Source organism: Nothoprocta perdicaria, unplaced genomic scaffold (genome assembly GCF_003342845.1).
Source record: "Nothoprocta perdicaria isolate Ctin4 unplaced genomic scaffold, notPer1 scaffold_482, whole genome shotgun sequence".
Lineage (NCBI taxonomy): Eukaryota > Metazoa > Chordata > Aves > Tinamiformes > Tinamidae > Nothoprocta > Nothoprocta perdicaria.
The window spans coordinates 90450-106718 of record NW_020455735.1 but is presented as its reverse complement, the minus strand read 5'-3'; the positions used below and the strand labels follow the sequence as shown (position 1 = coordinate 106718).

The 16269-nt window shown below is 45.2% G+C and overlaps 2 protein-coding genes across 2 annotated transcripts in view; both read left to right on the top strand.

The window, feature by feature from the left end:
• LOC112954071 (butyrophilin-like protein 9) overlaps window positions 1-3488 on the top strand; it is an 8319-nt gene extending 4831 nt beyond the window's left edge. Inside the window, exons 6-8 of the mRNA XM_026047218.1 lie at window positions 490-516; window positions 2191-2217; window positions 2956-3488. Coding sequence (XP_025903003.1) covers window positions 490-516; window positions 2191-2217; window positions 2956-3488 — 587 coding nt within the window. The remainder of the gene's footprint in view (window positions 1-489; window positions 517-2190; window positions 2218-2955) is intronic.
• A 2868-nt stretch (window positions 3489-6356) lies between these two features.
• LOC112954069 (butyrophilin subfamily 2 member A2-like) lies at window positions 6357-15166 on the top strand. The gene is made up of 14 exons (XM_026047217.1): window positions 6357-6474; window positions 7392-7736; window positions 8233-8496; window positions 8812-8970; window positions 9403-9456; window positions 9681-9704; window positions 11358-11378; window positions 12090-12110; window positions 12300-12344; window positions 12774-12794; window positions 13170-13190; window positions 13499-13519; window positions 13995-14021; window positions 14640-15166. Exons 1-14 carry the CDS (start codon window positions 6357-6359, stop codon window positions 15164-15166), a joined length of 1668 nt encoding a protein of 555 aa, XP_025903002.1.
• The last annotated feature ends 1103 nt before the right edge of the window (window positions 15167-16269 follow it).

The window sequence follows — 16269 nt, the reverse complement described above, 5'->3', positions numbered from 1 at the left end:
CTAGTCTTCCATGACAGCCACAGTGGATGTCTATGATACAACCAGATCAGAAGGGGCACTCAGAGACTTCCTTGATTATTTGGGACACCAGGGCAGAGCTGCCATCATTAACAAGAGAGTTATCTAACAATTGTAAAAAAATATTGGCATGTGTTCCATGCCAACAGGATTGCGCTATTAAAATTCCTCTGGATTTGCACTTAATAAAGTCAAAGGAATTGCCAAGACAATGAAAATAACTATACTCCGCAGACATATATGCTATATTGTTATGCAAATTGTGTATTTAACAATACATTACATATATTTTATATATTATATATATAATTTTTATATATATTTTATATAATTTATATAATATTTTTATTATATATTATATATATAAGATATTATATATATGTTATATACCTTATATATATATATTTGTTGAAGGCATTGAGCTAGTCTGTCACAGAGCTTAAACTCTTAAGTGTTTTCTGTGTTTTCTAGAAAAAGGACAACTGAAGTCGGTTTTAGGTAAGATTTGTCCAAATCGTTTTGCCTAGCAACTTGGTTTGATGGCACTCTTCAATGTGTTCAAGCAGCTAAAATTAGAAGCGAGAATAAACTGAATTACTAAAATTCTCAGGTGAAATACCTGACTTGGAAACATTAACTTTTCTCTGCTCAAAAAAAAGACTTTAAGGATTTTTGTTATGTGCTTAGTTGTAAAACAGTAACAGAAGTCATATTGGAATGACTTATATTTTGCAGAAGTGACACAAACTTAATGGTATTTATAGAATACCACATGAAAGTCCAGTCTGTAACTTCTCATTTCCATTTTATACCCTACGATCCTGTAACCTTATTTATTTTCTTCTTTTCTATGTGCTGGCTATCTTAGAGAGAGCAAAAGTTGCAAATAAAAGAGGTAAATTTCATTCTAATTAAAATTGAAATGAGGATGAATGAAATCTTGCCATCATGTAACATAAGCCATTCTATTTAATTACTTTTTTTAAAAAAATATTATTTTTTTAAATAAAAAATGAGATTACAGGTGACTACAACACAAAGAGGCCCAAGATATTTACCTTCCTCCTTTTATGCACGGAATATATTTTGCAACAAACCTACTAAGCTAGTCTACAGCCACTGGTTTTTGTTGTTTTTGTTTGTTTTTTGACATTTTTCTTCACGGCAAATTGCATGAAATTTGGAGATTATTGCTGACTGCTTTGCCCTATCTCCAAAGGAAATCTCACATGTCATGTCAAGTGATGACATGTGAAAAAATCACAACTTTTTACTATTTTCTAAACTCAGAATTCTGATAAACTCTTAACAGATCTGTGCAAAGACTAAAAACAGAACATATACTTGTTACTGATAAAAGGTTATAAGAAATTTTATCCTATTTTTATCCTAATAACAGAATTTTTTGCATACACACAAAGAATAGCTAAGAAAATAATTCCACAGTCATTCCTACAAACCTTACCTACTTTTTTTGTCCTCGTGTTTTTTCTTTACTCATCCAGTATATTCTTTTAACAGCAAAGTCTCTACTCAGAGAACGCTTTGGTAAGAAGAAATAAACTGTTATCTTACATTCTTGTCACCTTAGGCTGGTGTTTAGGTCTGCCTGTTCCATCCCTGAATCTCTAAGATTCTGTAAATTCCTTCAAAAAAAAATGTCCTGGCACTTTGGGTCTTGGCAACGTGTTTTTAATCCCTAATTTATAACAGAATTATAGACATAATTTTGTCATTGACACAGGAACACAGGCTAAGATAATTTAAATGGCACAAATAAAAATGTCTACAGGCAAAAATTGCAGTTCTCTGTCATCTTCCATGCTTTTTGTCTATTTTTTTTACTTTTTTGGTGGAATCTCAAAACGAGTGTCAGTGACTAGGACATCTCTACTTTTCAGATCAACTTAAACCGGAGTTGGGTAAGTAATTTAAAAAGGATGGGTTTTAGAACCCAGCTGGGAATTCAAATGCAGGTTGCATGCTGGGAAATGCTGGGAATTAGAAGTATTAGTGTATTAAGAGGAGGAAAAGCCCCCCAAAAAAGGCCAGAATCGAGGCAGAATACCCCAGTGATGGCACTTGCATTTCAATGGGCCAAAGCGGTTTAGTTTGAGGGGGATTTCACTGACTCAGATTCATAAAACAATGATTTTTTTGTTTTTTTTCCAGACTTCTGGGAAGCGCAGAGCCATGCAGGTAAGCTGAGAGGAGGACACATGAGAATTTGACATGTGAGCTTCCCACATATCAAAAAAATAGGTCCTCAATGGGCTTCATCTAAAGGAAATGAGGCTCAGATGAGGGTGTTGGGAAGTTATGGGTGTAAGTTGAAACCCAGGCAGCTCCATCTCCAGGTGAGGAGGAACTTCTGCACTGGGAGGGTGCCCGAGCCCTGGCCCAGGCTGCCCAGGGAGGCTGTGGAGTCTCCTTCTCTGGAGGTCTCCAAACCCACCTGGACGCCACCCTTTGCCCCATGCTGGGCACGGGTTGGAAGGGACCTCTGGAGATCACCAAGTCCAACCTTCCTGCTCCAGCAGGGACGCCCAGAGCACGGGGCACAGGGCGGCGTCCAGGTGGGTTTGGAGACCTCCAGAGAAGGAGACTCCCCAGCCTCCCTGGGCAGCCTGGGCCAGGGCTCGGGCACCCTCCCAGTGCAGAAGTTCCTCCTCACCTCGAGATGGAGCTGCCTGGGTTTCAACTTCCACCCATTGCCCCTTGTCCTGTCACCGGCCACCGCTGAGAAGAGCTTGGCCCCTTCCTCCCTACATTCCCCTTCATGAACTTCTCCATGTTGATGAGATCCCCTCTCAGCCTTCCCTTCTCCAAGGCCCAGCTCCCTCAGTGTCTCCTCATACGAGGGATGCTCCAGTCCCTTCATCACCTTGCTCACTCTCGCTGCCAACCTGCTTGGACCGTTCTCCTCCTCTCTTCTAGTCCCCATCACCGTGGATGCAGCCGGCGGAGACCTGGAGCTGCAGGTGCCTCCAGCGCCGGGCACGAGGAGCAGCGACCCCTCCGGAGCGGCCGACGCGCGCGCTCCCTCCGCTGTCCCCATCGCGCTGGCGCGGGACGGCTTCGCGGCGGGCAAGCGCTACTGGGAGGTGGAGGTGGCGCGGCGGCCGGACTGGGTGCTGGGGGTGGTGCGGGGCGGGCGCGAGCGGGGCGCCGTGCTGCCCGCGGGCGACTCCTGGGCTCTGCACAGCTCCCGCGGAGCGCTCTTCTGCGGCCGCGGAGACGCCGCCGTGGAGCCGCCGCCGCCGTCCTGCTCCGTGGTGGGCGTGCTGCTGGACCTGGAGGAGAGGCGCGTGAAGTTCTACGAGGCCGTGCACATGGTCCTCCTGGCCACCATCCCCGTTGGAGAGGGGGACGCGCACACGTTCTACCCGTTTGTGCCCAAAAGCGAAGGGTCGCTCGCTCCGCTCGTCTTCCGCCCGGTCAGGATTCCTTCTGCTTTGGAAAATCTGTGATGGGAGGCGCTGGATCTAGTGGATTGGGGAAGTAAAGAGTGCTCTGTCCACAAGAGGGAAAGAGAATAAAACCATTGCAGACATTAGAGGCTATAGTAACTATAGTTTATATTAACTATAAATTTATAGCAACTATAGTTTATATAAGCCTATAGTTACTATAGTTTATAGTAACTGTAAGTTTATAGTAACTATAGTTTATAGAAGGCTATAGTAACTATACTTTATAGTAACTATAAGTTTATAGTAACTGTACTTTATATAAGGTTATAGTAGTTTATATAAGGTTATAGTTTATAGTAACTAGAGTTAATATATAGTATATAGTATAGTTACTATATAGTATATAGTATAGTTGCTATATAGTAACTATATATTGCTACATAATACTATATATTACTATATAGCATATAGTATAGATACTATATTATATAGTTACTATATAATATAGTATATATAACTATAATAAGTTACTATATAATATATACTATATAATATATACTATATAATATATACTATATAATATATACTATATAATATATACTATATATTATATAGTAACTATAATAAGTTACTATATAATATAGTATATAGTAACTATAAACTCTAGGGAATAGGATCAGGGAATAACCCAGGAAAACTAGAAAACTGTGAAAAAGTGGAAGAAAGATTCAATGCCTACAATTAGAGCAAGAAAAAGAATTATTTTTCCTATTGTTTCTGTCTCAATGAAGACAGCAGGAGAAAAGATGTATGTAATGGGTAAAGCAAGGTGGAGGCTGCTGTTCGGTTGGCCAAGTGATGTGCTATCCATTGAAAAATATAGAAGTAAATAAATCAAATTTCAAAAGTGATATAATAAATAACTCTGGAAAATACAAAGCCTCCTTCATTGCTCCTTCTGAATGATCCAACAAGAACGGGTATGAACTAATGGGACATGGTTAGGTGACGTGGAGGGGAGAAGCTGAAGAGACCTGGATGGAAGTCCTCTAAGTTGAAGCAGCTCAATGTGTCTCTAGATTCTGACCATTAAAACAAGAAGTCGTCCCATTATTGTTCTCCCATTCATGTAGAAATGCTCCTCCTCCTCCCTCAACCAGTAAGTGATCTGGGCCAGTTTGTTCCTCTTACCGTTCTCCTATTAGTGGAGAATTGCTCCTCCTACCTCCGTCAGGAAATGATTCGGTCTATTTGATTTTCCTTCCTTTTTTTCAAAATCTTATAGCCGGGAGAACTCTTCTGACGGGTAAGCACACAAGGCTTGTTTCATGCTGGAGAGAACATATATATATATATACATTAAAAATGTCTTTTTGCTCAGGTAAATTGCATTAATTCCTAACAAGAGAGATCTTGAGATCAGTGCACTAAGAAGAGTGCAAGGGGCACCTTAGAATTATTAAAGGAGGAGCTCTTTAATAACAAATCCTCTGTATATTTGCATCAGTTAATCACAAAGTGTTCTGATATTTCACTGCAGATATATTTATTTTAATTCATTGTCCTATTATTTTGTTGAAAAAAGTAACACTCACTGCTTTGAAATGGTAAGCAGCTATAAAAGTATATAAGAGAAATATATAGCGTAATAAAATATAAGGGGTGGCAGATGAAGAGGAGGGATTTCTACACAACAGTGGCAGTGCAACATGCTTTTTGTTGATTTTTTTCCACTCGTTTGGAAACTTGAATGGTTGAAATGAACATGTTAATACTCTGTCCTTCTGGTGGGCTGCTATGGAAAGATCTCATGAGGGAGAGCTTTCTGATGGGAAGGATTTCTTCTGAACTGGTAATAAGAATAGGCATAATTATCTGTTTTTTAAGTAGTTGTGCCAAGGACTTATTGGGGTTGCAATAAGAATGGGGATAATTATCTGGTTTCATAAGTAGTTGTGCCAAGGACTTATTGGGGAAGCATTAAGCTTATTATTGGGGATTATTATTGGGGATCCCTTAAGCTGCCTCTCAGGTGATCACTGAAATACGCAGCATTTTTCTGTGCTACGTCTGCATTGCCTCCCTCTCATACTCTGCACACGGAGAGTAACTATCAGCTACGTTCAAGCCGTGGCGTACTCTACATGCCTTTCCTTACGTGCTAACAGTTACTCTGGTTTTATTGCCCCGCTTAACAGCAGTCCGTTGGTATCTTCTGCTCATAAAGGAGCAGAGTGCAAGCTTTCTGAAGGTTGTGGACTGCAGGTGCAGGCTGACGTAGCATAGAGATGTAGGGTGAGGCATGCCAAGGGTCACTTGATTGAGTGGTGTTGTAAGAGAAGGAAGACACTGCATGGAGGTAGGGAGCCCACTAAACGGGACCACATGCAGTAGAGCATGACTTGTAGGAAGGCTCCTGAGATAGGACCTTCAAAAGATTACAGGGCTATTGCTGGAGAGCAATAGCAGCCATTGCCTCTCTCTCAATCACCCATGGAGAAAGCAAATGGAGCGTCTTATTGTCCTGCACAGGACAATAACAGGTCCAGAACTTCTCTGGGATACCTGGTGCCTGTTGGAAACACCTCTTGGTGCCCATTAGCTATAAAGGAGGTTGGGAGAGCGAGCTCCTACGTGGCTAACATGAGACTGCAGTGCAGATGGTACCGTTGAGCTAGCCAACTTCCACTCTTGATATCTAACAGTTGTGTTATCAGTCCTGTCCTCTCCAGGACTCTGCTCCCCATCAGTTACACATTCAGGGCTATGCATATCGCCCATACGTGGCAAAGGTAGGTGGAGGTTTCTACGCCCACTTCCAGAATTTCTGTGTTCGCCAGGATTCCTTTGCTTCTGTTTTGTTCCTCTCATTTGGTTGTTCAATCTCTCAGCGTATTACCTACTTCCAGGAGGAACTTGGCCAATATGTCAGAAGATTCAAGGAAAGTGCGCGTCCTACAGCTCCCGTGCTCAAAAAGCCTGGACAGGAGGGTGCTGTTCTTTGGAATTCCAATATGTTTTTTAATCATCAAGTGGTTAACGGGTAAGAAACTCCCTAAAAAACCCCCCATTCACCTCAGCTACAGAATAGCTTCAAACATGTTGCCTAAATGTAGACATTCACATTTCTATTCTATTTTGTTTATTCTAAGATATCACGCCTGTACTTCGGTACATATTTCAGAAAGGGGCAGATCTCCTGTAGACCCTGCCTTGTGTCTGTTTTGTCTCCAAGCACAAGTCACAGAATGGCAGAATAGTTGAGACTGGAAGGGACCTCTAGAGATCATCTAGTCCATCTAGTCCAGTCCATCTAGTCCAGTCCAATCTAGTCCCCTTGCTCAAGCAGGGACACCTAGAGCATGTTGTACAGGTGCAAGTCTGGGACTACAACAGTCTTCTCAAATGATGAGAGATCCCACAACTCAGTGCTGTTCTGGGGTTTCACCTGTATCAGGGACATATCCTAGGTAAATTACCTTATTAACAACACATCAAAGAAGCAAGGACAACCTTGCATGAGTGTTGCAGCCATGGGCTGTTCAGAAGAAGCATCTAGGTACACGTGATTGCCATAGACCATCTCATGTACGGTAAACTGGTCAGAACTCAATGAACTTATAGTCCACTTAGTGTACTCATTGTCCTCCTCCTCTACATACTACTGCCCACAGTGGCTTACAACGCCTTGAAGGAGGGACATGTGAATATATAACACAACTGCTGCATATGAAATCTGGAAATTTGGGAAATCTAAGCATGGTCTATGCCTAGAGAACCAGCCAGCAATGATTCATGATCCCACACAGGTTACTGTGAGGACTGGGAGGCTGTAACTTAGAGCTCAGCCTTCTCTTTGGGCATCATCAAGCACACTTAGTGTTTCCAAGTTGTTCCCTCTATGGAAAGATGACATTTGCAGCGAACAACAACGTCTTGTCCCTTACCTCTTATTTGCAGGTGAAGCTCCCATCACCATCATCACCGTCAATGCTCCAGCTGTCCTTGTTGGAGGTCAAGCGACTCTGCAGTGCTGGCTGGATGACAGTGTCCACTCCAACACGAGCGTGCTTTGGTACAAAAAGGAAGAGGGGAAGAATATTACGCTGTGTTCTTCCTCCAGCCTGGGAGGGGTGGTAGAGCAGCACCACAATGACGAATGGAACAGGACAGAGGGACACTGGGAAGGAAGAACCCTTGTCTTGATAATCCGGCAAGTGCAAGTAGCAGATGAGGGCACGTATGTTTGTGTTGTGAGAGGAGATAACGGCTCACAGGAAGCTGCTGCGCACCTTGATATCACACGTAAGCAAGGAGATTCTCCCAGCGCAACGCGATCTGTTATGACTGAGGTCAACCCCTTTCATGATCCTTTGGGTCTGCCCATTCTTTGCTGGAGATTCACACCCTCTCTTGGGGATAGACGCGAGAGAAAAACATGGAAAGTTTGGATATAAGCAAAAGAAAAACATGGGAAGTTTTGTTTCGGCTCTGAAGAGTTGGGCGCTGCACAGGAAAAGGGCTCAATGGGGAACTGAATTAAGAATCTGAATATCCCTATTATTTACCATTCTAGAATCATGAGTGCTCCTCCCCAATGGTTAGAGCTATTTTGATTGGTATAAATAAAAATATTTGGGGATGGTATTTGCTAATAATCAGTGAGCATAATGACATGGTAAAGCTCCCTTTTCGCTCCTAGGTGGAAATCCCTAATCCCAAAACATCTATCCCAAATGCTAACATGGGAATTATCTCTTGCAGAAAGCAATTTATGGCAATAACTCTGATTTTGTTACAGAGGTGGGGAATAAACCATTTTTTCAAAAGAAGGAGCTAGAGGAGAACATGTGTCGGTACACATGCAAGTCAAAAGGATGGTACCCAAGGCCGAAAGTCCTTTGGAGGAATTACGGAGGAAAGACACTAGATGTGGAGGCCAACACCAACATCACCTGGAATGAGGAAGACCTCTTCGCAATACAGAGCAACATCACTGTGCCTTGTAATGACGTGGATGTGATGTGTGTTGTCATACTTCCCAAAACAAAGATAAACCAAACTGGTAGGTCGTATTTTTATACCTGCATTGTTGGGGGGGCTTAGACCCCTGCATTATTGCTAAAACATGTGAAATTGGGCAGTTCTCAGCGCTTTGTCTGAGGCTCCAGGCATCCTGCAGAATCTCTTCTTTAGGAGAATTGTGTTGTTGGGTCATGGAGGTTTGGGCTGCCCTTTTGCCATCTACAAGGGGTCCTCTTGCCCTCTTTTTCAGGTTCCATGAATGAAATGATTTTGCAAAAGTCAAGCACTTGTATGTACACAAGCAGAATAATAAGCTCCTATGTTAAGCCTCAAATTATTTGGGTAAACCCCCAAGGAGAAGACCTGTCTTCACTGGCCAAGACATACATTCTGCAGGAGGAGAACAATATTTTTGCCATAGAAAGCTCCATCCAGAAACCCTGTGAGCAGATGCCAGCTGCCTTGATGTCCACTGATACAAAATTTGGTCTACACCTTCTTGCTCAGAAGTCAGGTATGCAGCAATTAAGGACTATTTCAATCTAGCATTAATTGAGAAAAAAAAAAAAAGCTTTGTTATCACACAGATATCATTCTTCCCTGACAATAACAATATATTGATGGGCCTAATGCTGCGGGCTATTTGTCTCGTGGGCAGTAGACTCCTGAGATAACTGCATGCAAGCTCCATTCCCAGGATGGAACTCTGTTTTTCAGTGCTGTGGGAGAAAGATCTCTCCCAAATCTTTAAAATCTGGCAGCCATCATGTGGAAAATCATCAGACACAAAACAAAGATATAAAATGAAAGTATATATTGTACAGATTATGTTATTATTATTGTAGAATATACAGATTAAGCAATCCCACTGCTGCTCTGTGTATGTGTGAGCTACACTGAAAAAAAAAATCACTGTTTTTAATGCGTTCTTTCTCCATTGTTTCAGAATTAAGTGAATGGTTCTGGTTTGTTTACATCTTTTGTCACCTTATCTTAATAGGTAAGTCTGGGGGACCCCTTAATCCAGGTTTTCTTGCCGTGAACTTCCAATCTCACCATAATGCTGAGGGTTTAGCTCCTTGGAGTATTCCCGAAGGACTTAGGAATCCCAGGCCAGGAATGACTCATTCTTCCCCAAAACTCACAACTCAGACTAGGCACACCCAAAAACAGAAAGAGAAAACTCAGATAACTAACCGAGTTGTGCTCCTTTCCCTTGTGTAGTTGCAGAGAAGCAGCAGGAGAATGGTGAGTTTTCCCGGTTGCATCCACCTCTGTGTTGAACAATTCATGGGAGGAGGGACTCGTCTGTCATGTCTTGCGTTGCCCTGATTCCTTGTTTTCTTCTGCTCTTCTCCATGGTCCATCAACAGCACAACTTCAAGCAGATAAAGGTGAGCTGCTGCCATTGCGCTTTTGTTTTTCCCCACGGCATAGAGCAGAGCCCTTGCCAGTAAAAGCAGGACAAGGACAATAAGCCAACAAGCAGCATCTCTCCAACACCCATTTAGCCACCACCACTCCAAAACCCATTAGCCACCACAAAGTGTTCAAGGTTGGAAGGGACCTCTAGAGATCATCTAGTCCGACCTTCCTGCTCCACCAGGGACACCCAGAGCACGGGGCACAGGGTGGCGTCCATGTGGGTTTGGAGACCTCCAGAGAAGGAGACTCCCCAGCCTCCCTGGGCAGCCTGGTCCAGGGCTCGGGCACCCTCCCAGTGCAGAAGTTCCTCCTCACCTGGAGATGGAACCGCCTGGGTTTCAACTTCCACCCATTGCCCCTTGTCCTGTCCCTGGCCACCAAGAAGAGCTTGGCCCCTTCCTCCCTACATCCCCCTTCCTGAACTTCTCCATGTTGATGAGATCCCCTCTCAGCCTTCTCTTCTCCAAGGCCCAACTCACTCAGTCTCTCCTCACACAAGAGATATTCCAGTCCCTTCATCATCTTAGTCATTCTCCACCAGATCCTCTCTAGAGGCTCCACGTCCCTCTTATACTGGGGAGCCTGGAACTGCCCCCAGTGCTCCAGGTGCAGCCTCACCAGCGCTGAGTAGAGACACCACATTTAGTTCAGACCTAGGCCATGCCTCATTGGCCAACAAAGATGCTCCTAGGATCAAACTCTGCATTACTCACCCTTTTCTGCTTCATGGCCCATGTGGGGTGACTATAGCCTCTTGCTTTTGGCTTGGGGACTGTGCAGGAACAACCCCAGAGATGCCATGCATCATGTCTTTGTCTTTCAGCATGCCGTAATGACCTGATTGGTAAGTCACTGTGGGCAAAGGGTGGACACCTGGAAAGGGTATGAGCAAGCCAGTGATGCCAAGGTGCATTTAATGGGGATCATCCTCTTTTGGGGTGTCTGGCTGATAATCTACACCTGTGTGCACCTGGCAGCACCTGTGTGTTGTTCTCCTCTCAGTGGCATCCACTTCCAGCTGATTGCATTTCAGAAACCTATAATCCTTCCTACTAAGGGGTCAGGAAAAAACCTGTAGCCCAGGAAATCACGTAGCCCCTGTCAAAGCAAAGTAGTCCTCTTCCAGTTGGGAATAGCACGATGGAGGTCCTTGTGTGACAGGTGGAAAGGGGACCTGGGGTGGTTGTGGATGGAGCTGTGGATGGAACTGCAGGTTCCCTGTAGCCAGAGAGTGACAGGGTTGACGTGCATTGGTCTTCTGTGGCATGTGGGCCAACAATACGTAGCATGACGTGTGTCTCTTCCTGAGGACACACGTGAGTCAGTGTGTGAGGGACACATTGGGCACCCTCTAATAAGAAGGATATTAGGAGGCAGGAGACCTGCAGCCAATCATCCCATGGGCTCATCTGGGACACTGGATTTCCATGAGGACACTGTGCTAACCAGAATTTTTCTCCCGTTGTGCTGTTGCAGTGGAACTGCAGAAAGAGAATGGTGAGTTTTCCTACCTGGGACCATGTCTGGGAATACCACTTCCTTAGCTACTGCAATCACAGGGCTGTGGCAGGTCCTCCCTGGTCAGATGGTGGCAGAGTTGAAGGGCACTGGGTGTCTGTGGCATGTGCTCTGTGGGCAATAGCAGGTGGAGTGACAGGTATGGAGGCTACAGAAGCAGAGAGGTTCTGCAGCACTAGATGAGGTTGACTTCACCCTTGTAAGCCTGGAAGGTCCTTAGCGGGAGTAGCTGCATGGGATGGGAGCCATCTGATATACGAGAGAGTTTGTGTCCATGCCTGGTTGGAACAATTCATGGGAAGAGGAACTTGTCAGTAAGATCCTGGGCTCTCCTGACTTCTTGTTTTCTTCTGCTTATCTCCATGGTCACTTGGCAGACCACCTTCAAGCAGGCAAAGGTGAACTGGGCCCTTTCCCCTACTGCTTTACTCCATCCTACAGAGCCCTTGCACAGCGTGAGCAGAGACACAGGCAGCATGAATCCAAGACCCACAGAACCCACCAACACCGCCCAAAGCCCGGGCGATGCCCTGTTGGTCATCAGAAACACTCCTGCAAAGCAGGCTTTGTGTTTGCCCTCCTTGTTGTCCTCTGGGTTTGTGGGGCTTGACTTTGGCCACTTTCTTCTTCACTGGGGGACTATGCCAGAGCAACTGTGGAGATGTCCTGACTTACCTCCTTCCCTTTCAGAATACCGTGACCATGTGATTGGTAAGTGGGGTTGAGCAGGGTGCAGGTCTCCTCTTTTTGGTAAAAGTGTGGGCATCCTTGTTGGGCTGAGACACTTGTGGTGGGGTTCATCCTCCCCCTTGGGTTGCTTCGTTACTTCCCCCTCAGCCTTCTCTTTGAGATGCCCTCAATGCTTTGCCTTCTGCTCACCCACCCATGCTTGTCTTGCAGAAGAGCTGCGGGCCCGAGGGGAGGCCAGGAAGGATGTCGAGAAGGGTGAGTGCATGTTGGTCTGCACCCTGAGCATCTGCGTGCCCACAGGAGGCCATGGGCACGTGCTTGTGGGCCGTGTGGTKGGCAAAGCRTGCCTTGGAGAAGGCTCCACGAGCTGCATTGAGTAGGACCCCCATGAGTGTGGGGCATCAGGGGCACCGAGGTGCAAGTGTGGGGTGTCTCTGGGTGCTCTGAGTACTGGCAGGCAAGCAGCGTGCTTGGTCCCAAAGGAGGAGACGGTGCCGATGGACCCCTGTGTGTCCCTTGCTGAGGACACATGTGGGGCAGAGCAGGAGGCTCCACATGATGAAAGGGTGCCAGGAAGCACGCGAGCTGCTGCCAGTGCTCCCCTGGGCTCCTCTACTCCATCGGAGCCCTTGCTTCTCCAGTGTGCTCACCAAGATGTCCTCTCTTGCCCTTGTTCTGTTGCAGAGAAGCTGCGGGAGGAGATTGGTGAGTTCTCCTGTCTGAACGCAGGCTGGGTCTTCTTCCTGCAAGTGGGAGTGGAGGTGCAAAAGGGAGAGCGGAGGACAAGGCTGTGCTTGGAGGAACATCCATCCAAGGGTCCGTGTAGGGTGTGCGTGATAGTGACAGGTATGGAGGCTGCAGAAGCAGAGAGGTTCTGCAGCACTAGATGAGGTTGACTTCACCCTTGTAGCCTGGAAAGTCCTTAGGGGTAGGAGCTGCATGGGATGGGAGCCGTCTGATCCACGAGAAGCTTTGTGTCCATGTCTGGATGGAGCAATTCATGGCAAGGGGGACTTGTCAGGACCATCTTGGGCAGTCCTGACTTGTTTTCTTCTGCTTCTCTCCAYGGTCACTCTGCAGAACAACTCCAAGCAGACAAAGGTGAGTTGGCCCCTTTCCCCTTCCGCTTTCCCCTCTGTCTCCCTAAGGACACAGAACCACAGGACATAGTGTGAACAGAAACACCCCATAGGCACCATGCCACCACTGTTCACACGGCCACCACCAGTGCCAAAGACCCGAGCAATGCATCGTTGGTCAACAAAGATGCTCCTGCAAAGCAGGCTTTGCGATGCCCTCCTGTCTGCCCTTTGGACACCTCTTGGTTGCCTTTGGCCTCTTGTGTTGGGCTTGGGGCCTGTGCCAGAGGAGCTGTGAGGATGCCCTGAGTCATTGTGTTTGTCTTTCAGCTCTCCTTGAACGTGAGATGGGTAAGTCGAGTGGAGCAGGGTGTGGGTCTCCTTTCCTTGGAAAAGGTGTTGGGAGCTCCGTGGTAATGAGGTGCGTGTGGTGAGGATCATCCTTTGCTGGTCTGCTTGGCTACGTCTACTCACTTGCCCACCCTTGGCCGGTGATGATGCCTGTGGGTCTTTTTCCTCTTAGTGGCGCCCTCTTCAACGTGACTGCATTTGTGACGGGTCTTCGTCTTTTGTGATGGGTCTTCGTCTTTCGTGACGGGTCTTCGTCTTTCTTGACATGCTCTGGGGAAGGATCTGTGTCCCAGGAGGGCAAATGGCCTCTGTAAAGACAAAGCCCCATAAATCTGAGTATCGGTTGACCTGTTACTCTCTACAGTAATCTGACTTAATTCTGAGATTTCTGCCAGCTGCAGAATAACTTGAAGTTGGGGAATCTTTTCATTATTTATTTATTTATTTATTTATTTATTTATTTATTCCCCCCCAGAATTCAGAAAGGCTCGTGGCTATGCAGGTAAAAACAATACATTCGTTTATGTGAACTCAGTGGCTTGAAGGCTACCAGGGAAGCTGTGCGGTCCAGCACGTTGTTTTATTCCACCGATATGGAGATTCACTTTATCTCTGATTCAGTTAAAATTTTCACCTCCAAATCTTAAAATTCAGTCACTGTTAAAATAAGAAAAGTGATTAAGAAGTGTAGGTGTGTCTGTTGAGAGTAGTGTTTTGCTGTAACATTTCAATGTCTTTCAAAGAAAGACTAAATGTTAAAATTAGAGCTTTAAGTATTCTCAGTATTTAAAAAAAAATCAAAAAACCTTAACAATTCTAACATTCAGCAACTGAACCTCATTTCTGTAAGCAGCTTTTTTTTTTTTTTTTTTTCTTTCTATGTTTTTCATATTGAATACTGCAATTCTGGGGCAAAATGAAAAGACTTAACTTTTTGTAACCTCATGCCAGAAAACTCAGGAAAGACAGCAAATTTACTTAAAAAAAAAGTAGTGATTTGAGTTTGATGCAATTCTTCTTTAATGACTTTCATGGAGTCAGTGATTTAGGTATAGAGTTTTTTCTCTTCTTGAATATTTAGAGAAGTGATCATAAACTTTCCAATATCTACTTGTTGCAGATGACATCAAGTTGGATGTGGACACAGCCCACCCAAACTTGTCCTTTTCTGAGGACAGGAAGAGCTTCAAGCATGATCCACATTCTCAGAAAGTGCCTCACACTGAAAGGAGGTTTGATTCAGCTGTCTGTGTGTTGGGCTCGGAAGGTTTCTCCTCCGGGAACCACTACTGGGAGGTGGAAGTTGAAAAGAGCAACGACTGGGACCTTGGCGTGGCCAGAAGATCTGTCCAGAAGAAGGGAGTCATTTACTTGTCAGTAAAAGAAGGATTCTGGGTTATGGGGTCAAGTTTGAGGGATTATTGGGCCAGAACTGACCCTTGGACACGAGTCACGGTGCAGAGAAAGCCCAGGAAAATTGGAGTCTACCTGAGTTGTGAAGAGAAGCTTTTGACCTTTTTCAACGTGACCGACATGTCGGTGATGTTTACGTTTAAGGACTGTGCGTTCTCCGAGGAAGTGTATCCGTTCTTTAAAAACTCCCAGAAAGAGTCAACCATGAGAATCTGCTCCGTTGAAGAGAAATGAGGATTTTACACGTGGTAATTTTGCAGTGAAATGAAAAATCCGATGATATTATTTTCTTAGAAAAATGTAATAGCAATTTATGTATTTGATCATATCTTACGTTGCACTTTTTTGAATAATTTTTTTCCATTTTTGTATGTGTTTTGTACAATACATATACACTGTGTGAGCAGAAGAGAACACTGTCCCGTGCCACAGCTCTTTAAATGATCTGTTCCTCACAAGAAGAACTTCCTGGAGAGCCTGTGTCCTATAAAACGTTTCAATAACAGTCGTTCCCTGGGGTTTCATTCCAGCGTGTTTAGATGCAAAGCCCAAGGGAAGGTTTTAAAAGCCAAGCTCTCCACAAAGGTACCGCCTACAAATGTACCTACTTTCCCTCACTTTTCTGAGTGGAATTATCAGAGGTTTGGAAAGATGTCATGGATCACCGCATGCCTTGTCATGTCTGGCATGCAGACATTGTCTTCCCTTTGCTTTCATGAATCTCTTCTCTAGAAGTTGGTCATTTTTCTATGTCTGTGTTGCTTTGAGTCAAACACAGCTGGGGATGGGTCATGAGCTGTGTTTCCCAGGGGTCAGTGCTGGGAATGGTCCTCTTCAGTATCCTCATCAACCATGTGGATGAGGGGATTGAGTACACCCTCAGCAAACTGACAGACGACATCAAGCTGGGAGGAGGACTTGATCTGGTTGAGGGTAGGAAGGCTCTACAAAGGGATCTGAAGAGGCTGGATGAATGGGCTGAGGCCAACTCTATGAGGTTCAAGATTAAGTTGGAGGAACTACTTCACTGTGAGGGTGCCCGAGCCCTGGAACAGGTTGCCCAGGGAGGCTGTGGAGTCTCCTTCTCTGGAGGTCTCCAAACCCACCTGGATGCCACTCTAGGTGTCCCTGCTGGAGCAGCAAGGTTGGACTAGATGATCTCTAGAGGTTCCTCCCAACCTCAACCATTCTGTGATTCCCTGAAGTTCCAGGTCCTGCACTTGGGTCACAACAACTCCATGCAGAGCTACAGGCTTGGGACACAGTGGATGGAGAGCTGCACAGCAGAAATGATCTAGAGGTGTTGATCAACAAGCAGCTGTACGCGACTCATAACC